The sequence below is a fragment of the Lactuca serriola genome, chromosome 8 (assembly GCF_051521515.1).
Source record: "Lactuca serriola cultivar US96UC23 chromosome 8, Lser_US96UC23_V15, whole genome shotgun sequence".
Classification (NCBI taxonomy): domain Eukaryota; kingdom Viridiplantae; phylum Streptophyta; class Magnoliopsida; order Asterales; family Asteraceae; genus Lactuca; species Lactuca serriola.
The window spans coordinates 282,256,145-282,268,626 of NC_136415.1; the positions used below are offsets into that span (position 1 = coordinate 282,256,145).

The window sequence follows — 12,482 nt, forward strand, 5'->3', positions numbered from 1 at the left end:
ACTAAAAGCTGTTTTAAAAGTCATGTAAACCTTTAAATGAAAATGTTGATGTAAGTATGAAAAGCCCTAGAAAATCCCTTATTTTCTATTAGTTTGAGATGTAGTCTTCTACCAAGACCCGAATTTTTTGTTATGACAATGTAGTCTTTTACCAAGACCCGAATGTTTTGTTATGACAATGTAGTCTTCTACCAAGACCCGAATGTTTTGTTATGATAATGTAGTCTTCTACCAAGACCCGAATGTTTTGTAAGTAAAATGATAGTTTTTCCTTTCTATTGACTAGTACTAAAAGTACTTAGTCTAACTCTTTGTTTAGGTGAATGTATCACAAAATAAAGTAAAATAGGAAAATGATACGATAGTCTTCTACCAAGACTTAAATGTTTTGTAAGTAAAATGATAGTTTTTCCTTTCTATTGACTAGTACTAAAAGTACTTAGTCTAACTCATCGTTTATGTGAAAGTATCACAAAATAAAGTAAACAGGAGAAAGTACTAATGTAAGTGTTATCCCGAGGTACTGGGGCTAACACGCCATCGCGTAAAGCGAAACGTATAACCTATCACAAAATAAAGTAAATAGGAAAATATACTAAAGCAAATGTTATCCCGAGGTACTAGGGCTAACACGACGTATGTAAATGTTATCCCGAGGTACTAGGGCTAACACGACATATATAACCTAATGAACATCTGAAGATTGTCCAATTGTCCTCTGTAGCAGCAGCAGGGCGGAGGAGTGGTTAGTCCCGTAATTGACTCCTAATATAAGTAATAACCTTAGACATCCGTAGATGTTCATCACCCACTGTTGCTAACAGCTGGGTTCCGGAATGGTTAGTCCCGTCCATATATCCCGAGGTACTAGGATAGGGTCTCGTCTAGATATCCCGAGGTACTAGGGATAAGGTCCTAACTAGATATCCCGAGGTACTAGGGATAGGCAGGAAGATTTACACAGAAGGTACTAATAAATCATCCTCGCAATTCGAGATACGAGTCTTCATGTTAATATACACAGGTAAATGTATCTACGTAAAGGTACTCATGTAAGCGTATTCATGTATCATGTAAGCATATGTAAACGTACTCATGTATCATGTAATCATATGTAAATGTACTCATGTATCAGGTAATGTACTGGTATAGACTCATGAATGAACTGACTCTTGTGTGATTCCTTGTAATAGGAATAATGTTTGATATCTACAAATTATCCCTATGATAATTTACTGAAAGGTAATTGGTTGTTCAAGTAGGTTTATACACTCTTACTACTCAAGGGTGTGGGAAACTAAATGAAAGATGTAAACTATATCATCAATACATATATAAGAATATAAGTGTATATGCATAGTTTAGTTCAAGAATGTAAAATGGTTTTGTAAGACATCTAAGGGTTTTGAACAAATATAAAAGTGACTTGATGTCATTTTGATAAACATTTCAAAAGTAATACATTTGATAACAAAGTATTTTAAAGATAGAAAACCATTTCATGCATCACATTTTGTAGTATGTGAAATCTGAGTAAAAACACAGTTATAAAATACATAAAATTGATTTAATAACATATTGTTTTCTACTTGTATTCCCCCCCCCCCCAATTAAAGCATTTAAAATCATTTAAAACATTGAATAAGGGGTATGAACTCACCTGTTGTGGGTGATACGGATGAACTGAAGAGGTAGGACTGTTAGGTGTCAAGTGAAGTCTTGAACACACTGACGATCCTAGTTAACATATAATTTCACATATATGTAACAAATTAGTCTATAAACAACTAATAAACAATTCAAGACACCCTAGGACATGCTAAACACCTTTATCAAGTGTTATTAGCCTCTAGGATTGCATCTAAGTGTTTGTAGGGGAAGCTATTGTGTGTAGGGCTCAAGGAAAACTCCACCATGAAGTTTATGGCCCTAATAACACTACTAAATGAGTTTATGGTCGTAAACTCATGAGTTTACGGCCGTGAACTCATACCTATGTGTCTATTTGAAGTTTGATGCTCTATAAGGCCCTAATAAGCATTTCTACTTAATGGCTTGGTCTATGGAAGAGTTTAGGGCATAATATAACTCCTTTTAGGAGTTTACAGCCCTGGGACCATATTCCCTTGGAGATTACGGCCATAATCTCCATTGGGAGGATGTTTATGGTGTTTTCAAGTCCCTAAACTAAGTAGGAACTAAACTAGGCTATTGTACAAGGCTTAAGAAGAGTTTATGGCACCATTTTATGGTGTTCACGGCCCTAGAACCTTTTGGGCCGTGAACACCTTACTCTTGGTGTTCTAAGTGTGTTAGCTAGTCCCAAACTCATTTAGGTACATGCCCAAATTAGTCTCTTGGCTTAAGGAAGGTTTTAAGGGCATTTTGGCACTTAAACATGGAGTTCACGGCCCAAGAACACCCTTGGCCGTGAACTCACTTTTCATCCTTGTTTCTAATTGATTTTGGTGTACTAAATATGTAATGAAGGCTTCTAGTTTGAGTTCTAAGGCTTTGAGGGACTTCGGGACACTTTTAGCCCTTAAAATGGAGTTTACTCTCCGCGTGTTCTTGGGCGGTAAACTCCCAAATCTTGGGGTCTTGATCCGATTTCGGTGTTTTATAGTCATATACACACTAGCATGCAAGCCTAAGGTAGTTACCTAACATGTGGAAAAGACTAGGTAGCATTTAAGCCACATATAGGAGTTTACTCTCCAAGAACGTTCTTGGGCGGTAAACTCCCGAATCTCACATATTTGCTATGTAATCTAAGTTATTAAGCACATTATAAGCATTATAAGACAACTAGAGAAGTGTACTCACGATTTGGGATAAAAACCCGAAGATCCGTGAGAGAGAAAATGACTTTTCTCTAGTTGGAAATGTAACTAATGACATAATTTGGTTCAGAATTCTATTTATAGTCCTGAGATATTTTTGGCAAAAAATATTTTTATTCCCGAAATGATTTCTAATATCACCGAGTGTTGGAATAACAGTGTTGCACGAAACCCTAGTGCATCCACTCTCCTGATATCTCCTTAAGTGTAAATCGTGAAAAACTCAAACTTATACCCAAAGTTTGGAATTTTGCTAAAACTGTTCTAACTTCTATTGGCTTGATATGGTTTGTTCAGAATGGAAATTTCGGGTTGTCACATGTATGAACATGAGACGTGGATAAGGTTTAATCTCGGTGTTTAAAATTTTGTTTCTCGATAAATATTTCTGACGATCACATCTGACTTTTAAATCGATCGAACAAATCAACTTAGTCAGGATCTGGCCAGACACATTAGATGTCAGCACAAAATCATCGATGAACCCAATAATATTGTTTCTCCTGTTAAGGCGGAAGGAACAAATAAACTTTGACTACATAGTTTTTGTCTACTTGTCAAATCACGCATGGACTTACTAATTATAACCACCATTTACGGATAAGATTAGAGCAAGACCAATGTACAACCAACTTGTACGTAAAGAACTTAATGTCTCTCCATTTTAAAAATAAAATATATTATCATCTTGGAATTGCTCGTGACTAGATCCATGAAGTAACTTTCCAAGTGTGAATTATTCCAATACTTAAATCTCCCTTTCAAGTACTCACGAGTGTTAGTGTAATCTTCATTGTATGTCCAATCTCTATAGACAATCCGCCAACCTCATGACGATCTTAATTCCTTTTCTCACTCCCAAGAGTATGATCGATTGTGGAGTTTTGAATAAATTAATACCCATGAAGTGGGTTCAAAACATGCAATAGGAGAGCATAGTGATAAACTAATGAAATGACTAATCTACATTATATATTAATCTCTTCACTTAATAATTGTCAAATAAGATAAAGTCTTATATTTCTTAAGTTCTTGAATTTATAACAAACTCTTCCAAGTGTGCTCGAGTCAAATCATTTGCAAATCAAATGCCTCATGACCAAGTCTCACTGTCAGACTCGTTAACTTAATGAATAGATATACAATATTTTTTGTATATGATTATATTAACTACGATGTCTTCATATTCGAACAACTATCAAATGAGATGGTACTTAATAAGTATACTCCATGTAAGCTTGCGTGACTTTGGGATCCATGCTCGAGGTAAGTTCACCCTTTCAATCACAAGAACATTCAAAAGGACCATCAATGATTGAACTTCAACAATGATGTCACAAATGAATTTCTTTTAGTCATATAGCTAGCTTCCTTTACATTCTAACTAGTTGCAATATACTTTAAATTTATTCTCAAATCCATTATGGTGTATTACTTTGTACTCTTCCAAGATAATACTCCACCATTTAGAAAAAGCACAAATTCTAACTACAAATGAAATCATCTTTTAGTGTGGAACTCAACATCAATGTAACATTACATTGATCTCTTCCATACCACGATCATGTCCTTTGTTAGCCTATGACACTAAGGAACATACTCAATTTTTATTTATTGATTCTCACCAAGTTGATCTGATCCGACATGTCATGCTCGAGGCATACAAGTCATAAGATATGATATGTATCATGCATGGCATACATGATTGACCCTATTAGCAAAATCATGTAGGATACAAATCATTTCTTCCAGCTCAATAGTAGAGCATTATCAATGCCTAATGTCATGCCATACATTATGAACTATTTCGAGTTTGATCGAGATTGCATGTACTTTGGCTTAACCTAATGAATTACCCAAATCTATCTTCATAGATCATCACATTCAGTACTTGTGTGCTATTTCTCCCATGCATCTCAAGCCGAAACAATTTCTCAAACAAAGCCAAGCTTTCAGAATCGAGATCAGTGAGTGTGTGACTAAAGCATATCTTATGATATATTACGTTACTTGCCATTGAAAATTAATATTTCCATGAAATAAATAATTTCCAATTAATTATAATAGTTTATTGAATATTTATTAAAATCAATTTCTAATAAATAATCAATCGTATCAAGTTGTTGTTAGTGTGACCCATTAGTATCATATGTTAATTAACAATATCACTTTAATATGATTCTTGAGTATACTGGATCTTTTCAGAATCGAGGTATGTGTGTGTGTGTGAAATGAAGATAAACTAGGCGTTTTATACATAATCAAAATAACAAATAATCTGATATTCTAGGGATCTACCTTGATCCATGCTTGACCCGACTTTTTCAAGAGTCCTCAACCGCTCAACGTTCATTCAGATTTGAACAGGTGCTACTGACTTGGTCTTATTCTTCTTCTAGTCAATTTTGATATATCTGCATAAGAGATTACAAGAAAACGAAGGCAATCCTAATATATTGACTAAGTCTAAGATCTTGGGTTACTTAGGATCTTAGCACGAGTTTAGGATACTAAAAATGCTAAGATATTTTTTTTTATATATAACAATTACATATGGAACAATAGTCTTGGAATAACCATGCCCTTCATCCATATCTATTACCTAAGATTGGTCAACTACATACTTGACATGTTGGTTTAAATCAAGTTTTGTACTACAAGATACCGTTTCTCTTCTACAAGGTTTCTTTCTATTAAGTTACGGTGACACACTGTCATGTTCTAACTCTTGATTAACAACTTTGGAAGGAGACTTAAAGTAAGTAGGTACCCTAGTATGTCCATTTTCAATATACACCTTTATAAGTATGTGTTTAGGGACATATGAAACCCTTTTAAGTACATCTTGGTCATTCTCTTAAGGTAATAAGCCATAATCTAAGAGGTACTTAGGGATACAAAAATGGTAGTAAAAGGACTGCTCAGTTTGATACCCTAATTCTTGAACCATGTCATCAAGTTCATGGATTGATAATAAATCAGTGTCCACGCCATCTATGTATAATACAATATCGTTAATGTATTTTCTTTCAGGTGGCTTGATGAAGATACCACTATAGTGTATCTTCAATTGTGAAATAGTTTCCATATCTTTTTGCAAATATAAAATAGATAGGGAAACACAATGATTTCTCTTCGTGAACACGTACTACGAAAAAAGCTCATTTTTTGTAGAATTATACCGTATCCGGCTTGCAAGTCCTTCAAGCTCGAATATTTTGCATGCAAAGTCCATATTGAGAGAACCGTTGTCGATTCATTCTGAATAAACCCTAAAACCCAAATCTACTTCCTATAAGCAAATGGTTGGATGAATATGAAGCTCTGTGTTTTCTTGGTAGAGGGACGAGTCTTGGAGTTGACGTGAAGATGATCGAATACATAGTCATTTCCCTCATTTAATTAGAGGTTACAAGTGAAATGATGGAAATACCCTCTTATTATTTTAATCAAATAGCAGTTAACGGCTAAAAACTGACAGAGTGAGTAAAAACAACTCTTTGTTAAAAGTTTTGAAATCACAAGAAGGGACCATTTATAAGGTTTTTTAAACTTAAAAACTATATCTCAGATTTTTAAAAACCACATGGACTATTTATGAGGTTTTGTCTGTTACTTATTAGAGTAAAAGTTTAACAATACCCAAATCGTGTAGGGACTTATTTGCAAATTTTAAAATAATGCGAAGGTCATACGAGTAGGTATAAAAGGGCAATTGAGTCACAACACAAAGTAAGTGGTTAGTATTCATTTCACGTCATTATATACATTCCCGAAACGGCACCGTTCGCTGAAGCTAAACACGCCACTATTTTCGTTGCTAAAACGTTTTTCCATACCCATTCCACGTCACTAACAGATTAGCTGCTCGCCAGTCATTCGGCGACGATAACACCCTCAATCGGCAGCCATTTTTTTGGCGGTGAAAACGGCGAGATTCGAATCTACAAGCTTCAGTATCCGTTAAATTCTGTTTAATTTAATGAACAATGACTTTGATTCTTAATAATCATCATCATCGTCATCCTAGCTTCATTTACTCAAATATTCATTCGAAAAAGTTCAATTTCACCACCAAATTAGGGGTAAAATACTCTTGCCGGAGAGCGAACAGAAGACTTGTTTTTACGCCGGTGAATTCGGCGTCGGTTAATGGATATTCACTGCGGAATCATGATAATAGTCCAGAGGTTTCGGATGGAGTGGGGACGGATTACGGAGAGGATAATGCCATTGGGGTGTCGGAAAGGTTGTTGAGATTTGTTCGTCTGGTTTCGTCGGTGCTTCCTGGTGGAAATTGGTGGAGGTTTTCTGATGAAGTGGAAGTCTCGGTAACTGCGAAGCCGGTGACTTTGGTGCGTGCTCTTCGACGGATGTGGGGATTAATTGCGAATGATCGTTGGGTTATCTTTGCTGCCTTCTCTGCCCTAATTCTAACCGCGGTAATGCTCTCTTTTTTATTTTGCATTGAAGGCATCAATTATCCTAATAACAATCTCACTGAAATGAGGCCACAATTGGACTTAAATCAGGTAGAATTAGGTCGAGTCATTCCTATTTATTGCCATAGAAATTCGAGATGAATCAGTTTACCTTTTAACTTGCCGAAATTCAAACTATTCTTCCATAAACAATCCCTTAGTTGCAAATTTGCTTTTGAGTTCGAACCTTGCAAAGATTCTAAAGCATCCAGCATAATTGTCCTGTAGCAAACAGTCATATTCTTGATGAAATAACTGTATAATGATCTACAACACGAGCGCTATTGATTTCTTACTATCTATTTGTCTTCTTCACAATGTTTATTGGGTGCTCTGCTGATTGATTTACTATTCAATTGTGTTGTTAATTTAATCTCTTTTCTGTGACACTAACTTAGATTTTGTTCTTATCATTCAGCTTACAGAGATCTCCATTCCTCATTTCCTTACAGCATCTATATTTTCAGCCCAAAGTGGTGAGACAGCTGTGTTTCAGGGAAATGTGAAGCTACTGATGTTTCTATGCATCACTTCCGGTATTTGCAGGTTAAAACCTTGTATGGTCTAATCTTCCTCTTCTTTGAAACAAACTAGTGGCTTGTTCTTGTTTGCTTCCATGACTATTGCATATAAGATTAACTGTTTAATGTCCTTTAACAGCAGTTATAGATTTTAATAAGAAGTTTCTGACATGTGATCTTTTATTTAACTTCCCAGTGGACTAAGAGGTTGCTGGTTTGGCATTGCAAATATGATCCTTGTGAGTTCATTTACTACATGTATCTTCATATAAACTTATCTATTTCAACCAAAACCATTACAATGTTAGACTCTAAACTAATTTTACTAAAAGGGTTTGACTTTTAGTTCAAAGAAGTTTTATCAGAAATATTGTTCACTGTAGATGTTGATCTTGGTTTTATCACTTTATGTACTGTAGGTAAAACGAATGAGGGAAACATTATACTCCATCCTTCTTCTCCAGGTTTATAAACAATGTTTCCATGAAGCTTTCTGGACAAAAACATCATTATGATATATCAACATCATCTGTAACTTCACATTTTTCACAGGATATAAACTTTTTTGACTCTGAAAGTATTGGAGATTTGACTAGTAGGCTAGGATCAGATTGTCAGCAGGTTTCACGGGTTATTGGGAATGATCTTAACCTAATATTACGCAATCTTCTTCAGGTATATTTGTATTTCAAAACAAATAAAAAGTATCCATGACCTCACCTTAAAAAGTACATAACTTAGTTTATATATTTTGTTTCAGGCCACAGGGGCTTTGATCTACTTGTTAGTGTTGTCTTGGCCACTTGGCTTATGCACATTGGCCATATGCTCTACTTTATCACTAGTTATGTTAAAATATGGACAGTAAGTTCTCCTATTTGATCATATATTTGTAAATGTTGATGCTTTTAGGAAACATAAGATTTTAAACTGAAACACACATCATAAATAACCCTTTTAGTTGTAAAAAATGGTGACTGATTTTTGCATAGGTACCAGAAGAAAGCAGCAAAGTTAACACAAGAGTTCACTGCATCTGCAAATGAAGTATTACTACAAAAAAGTTTAATTATGTTCCCAAAGAGTGCAACTCATACATATCTTTTTTTTTTTTTTTTTTTTAAGAATCTAAAAGGTGGATTTTATGTTTTTTTCTTATATAGGTTGCACAAGAGACATTCTCTTTGATGAGAACAGTTCGAGTTTATGGAACTGAACATAAAGAACTTGAAAGGTATACTTTTTTGGACTTTTCTTAAAAAAAATCTTCATTTGCTCTAAAGTTGAATTTAAGATTTATATATTTATTCACAAACAGATACACCACGTGGCTGGAAAAACTAGCTGATATAAGCTTGAGAACAAGTGGTGCATATGGAATATGGAATTTCAGTTTCAACACTCTGTATCATTCTACACAGGTCATGCTCCTTCTATTTTTAACAATATCATAAAAATGTAAAGTTATTCATATATAGCTCATAGATATAAAATATTTTTATAGGTTCTTGCTGTATTGGTAGGAGGAATGTCTATTATGGCTGGTAAAATAACAGCTGAACAGCTTACAAAGTTCATATTATACAGTGAATGGCTGATTTATTCAACATGGTTTGTGGGTGACAATTTATCAAATTTAATGCAATCTGTTGGAGCTAGTGAAAAAGTATTCCAAATGATGGATCTTGCACCTAGTCAGCAGTTCACATCCAAAGGCAAGCATCAACCAATTTCTTCATTCCCTAATAGTAAATTACACGAATGGTCCCTATGGTTTAGGGTAATTTGTGCGTTTGGTCACTATCTTATTTTTTTAACTCGGAAGGTCCCTACTATTTGTTTTTGTTACATGATTGGTCCCTGTCTTACCTAAAAAGAGTATTTTTTTCCCTTGATTTTTTAATTTGTTCAAATAAACACTCCCAACCCCACCCCCTCACATTTCCTTACCTACCCTACCATTTTTTTCTATTTAAATAATAGTCTTTTTAGGTAAGATAGGGACCGAGTGCGTAACAAAAACAAACAGTAAGGACCAAATGCGTAAATAAAAACAAATAGTAGGGACCTTTCGAGTTAAAAAAATAAGTTAGGGACCAAGTGTGCAAATTACCCCAAACCATAGGGACCATTCGTGTAATTTACTCCTTTTATAATCAAGAAACAAAATAGTACCAAATTTATGTTAAAAACTAGTGTATTGATCATGCATATTGAGTTGTGACAGGATCAAAATTGCCAAATTTGAAGGGGCTTATTGAGTTTGTGAATGTATCATTTAGCTACACATCAAGGGAAACAGTACGATTCTAATTTTTCTCATATCTGTAAACAAGTAGAGAGTCTGTTTGATTGGAATGGAATGAGTGATTCCATTCCTTTGATTTTTTCTTAATATTTTCAACAGGTACATGTGTTAAAAGATATAAGCATTACTGTGAATCCCTATGAAGTAGTTGCACTTGTAAGTAAGTCTATAATTCTATCTGCCTAAATTTTTTTTTGCTTTTTCAACAACTACAAAAATAAAATCTTTTATATATATAATTTTGATTAGGTTGGTCTTAGTGGTAGTGGGAAGAGCACAATAGTCAATCTCCTTCTTCGCCTCTATGAACCAACAAGTGGTCAGGTACACATAACCGTGTTTGACATGGATTGATCTTTTCTCTGTGCAAAAAGACGTAAATACCCTTGTTGTTGTGGTGTAATGTAGATTTTGATTGATGGGCATCCGTTAAACAACATGGACATCAAGTGGCTTAGAGAAAGAATCGGATATGTTGGACAGGTTTGTTCTCTTTCTTTAAAGTTCCACAAGAAATTATTAAAAAAAAAAAAAAAAAATTATATATTTGGAAGAAACAGGAGCCTCGGCTTTTTCGGATGGATGTGAGATCAAACATAGCGTATGGATGCACGCGAGATGTAAGTGAAGAAGAAATTGAAGATGCAGCGAAACAAGCGTATGCTCATGACTTCATATCCTGTCTACCTGAAGGCTATAACACAATCGTTGATGATGATTTGTTAAGTGGAGGCCAAAAGCAAAGAATTGCTATTGCAAGAGCTGTTCTAAGGGACCCATCCATTTTGATTCTTGATGAAGCTACTAGCGCTTTAGATGCCGAGAGTGAATACAACGTCAAGGTATATATTATTTATGTAAAAAAAAATAATAATAATAAATTTTGAATTTAGGGTTTAATGGTTGAATGAATGATGATGATGTAGGGTGTACTGCGTGCTGATGGAGATAAGTGTAAGAGGACTGTCATAATAATTGCACACAGGCTTTCCACTATACAAGCTGCAGACAGAATAATTGTCATGGACAGTGGCCGGATCATTGAGGTATCTATCTGTCTGCATATATTTTATTTAGTCTTTTTAAAAAATAAGTTAAAACCATATTGGCTTTGTGAATTCAGATGGGAAATCATAAACAACTTCTCCTTAAAGACGGATTGTATGCGCGATTAACCAGAAGACAAGTTGATTCTGTATGATGAAAATATTAACTCCGATTAGAATTGTATACAACAACAGAGGTGTGTGTAATCATGGTATAGAATGCATACAACAGAATTTGGAGAAAACGGGAAGATTCAATGTTGAATCCTTGCTTTGGATATCCATCATATAAAATGTTGTAATTGTTACTCATATAAACTTACTTTTTTTTTTTTTTTTTTTTTTTTTTTTTGACCGAGTTTCCCAATCCACGACATCTTAATTTTGCTAATATGCTATGCTTCAGCTTCACGACATGCTATGCTTTTCCTAATATGCTATGTTAATTTTGCTAATATGCTATGCTTTTGCTAATATGTTAATCTATTATAATCTCATTAGTTTTTTTTTTTTTTTTTTAAAACAGTTACTTTTTTTGTATTTAAAAATATAAAAGAACACTTACATTTTTTCAATTTTTGTTCCGGTAGGTTTACGAGTAATTTTCCGGTAATTAACTTTTTTGTTTTTCAAAAACCCTCATATTTGACAAACGTTTTGGACTAACTTTTTTGTTTTGGCTCATAATTTCCATCTTCTTCTTGTTGTTGTATATGTGTTCTTGGAGGAAGATGCCTGTTTGTATTTGTACTTGTTAAATTTGGAAATTGAACGTTTTACATATGCTAACTTTGATGGAATTGGGAGGTTTTGTGTTTGCTAACTTGGATGAAATCGTATTACATATGGTTATGTGTCTACTACCTAACTACTTTGGAGACTGAAATTTTTATGTCTACTAATTTGGAGACCGGAGGTTCTGTGTGTTTTCTAATTTGAAGACTAAAAATGTTTGCTAGCTAAAGATTATGTCTCTACTAATTTAAAAATGAATACTAATACAATGCCTAAAGAATTTGTTGAGTATTCTATTATAGATATGACTATTGATGGGGGGCGAGTCTAAAAAAAAAAACTAATGAGATTATAATAGATCCAATCAAATGGAAGCTGAAATTAGATTTCCAAACATAGATTCGAGTTCGGAACATGTCTTTTTGTTGATCTTGAAAACAAAAACTAAGACATTAGAGCCTAGACTATGGTTCTTCACCAATAGCAATCTCTGAGCATCCTTCAATTAGATTTTGATATGTATTTTGCTAATAAGAATTGAACATAAC

At 34.2% G+C, this 12,482-nt stretch overlaps 1 protein-coding gene across 2 annotated transcripts; it reads left to right on the top strand.

The window, feature by feature from the left end:
• The first annotated feature begins 6,630 nt into the window (after window positions 1–6,630).
• On the top strand, window positions 6,631–11,536 carry ABCB26 (transporter associated with antigen processing protein 1). 2 transcript variants are annotated; one of them, XM_079013168.1, is made up of 17 exons: window positions 6,631–7,285; window positions 7,743–7,870; window positions 8,042–8,084; window positions 8,265–8,309; window positions 8,398–8,520; window positions 8,606–8,709; window positions 8,838–8,892; window positions 9,009–9,079; window positions 9,164–9,266; window positions 9,350–9,560; window positions 10,073–10,146; window positions 10,253–10,309; window positions 10,403–10,477; window positions 10,562–10,636; window positions 10,714–10,995; window positions 11,080–11,199; window positions 11,277–11,536. In XM_079013168.1, the coding sequence occupies exons 1-17, from the start codon at window positions 6,833–6,835 to the stop codon at window positions 11,352–11,354; spliced, it is 2,097 nt and encodes a 698-aa protein (XP_078869294.1). In that variant the 5' UTR covers window positions 6,631–6,832; the 3' UTR covers window positions 11,355–11,536. The 2 variants fall into 2 exon arrangements, with proteins under 2 accessions (XP_078869294.1, XP_078869295.1); XM_079013169.1 differs by having other exon boundaries at window positions 7,145–7,285; window positions 7,743–7,881.
• The last annotated feature ends 946 nt before the right edge of the window (window positions 11,537–12,482 follow it).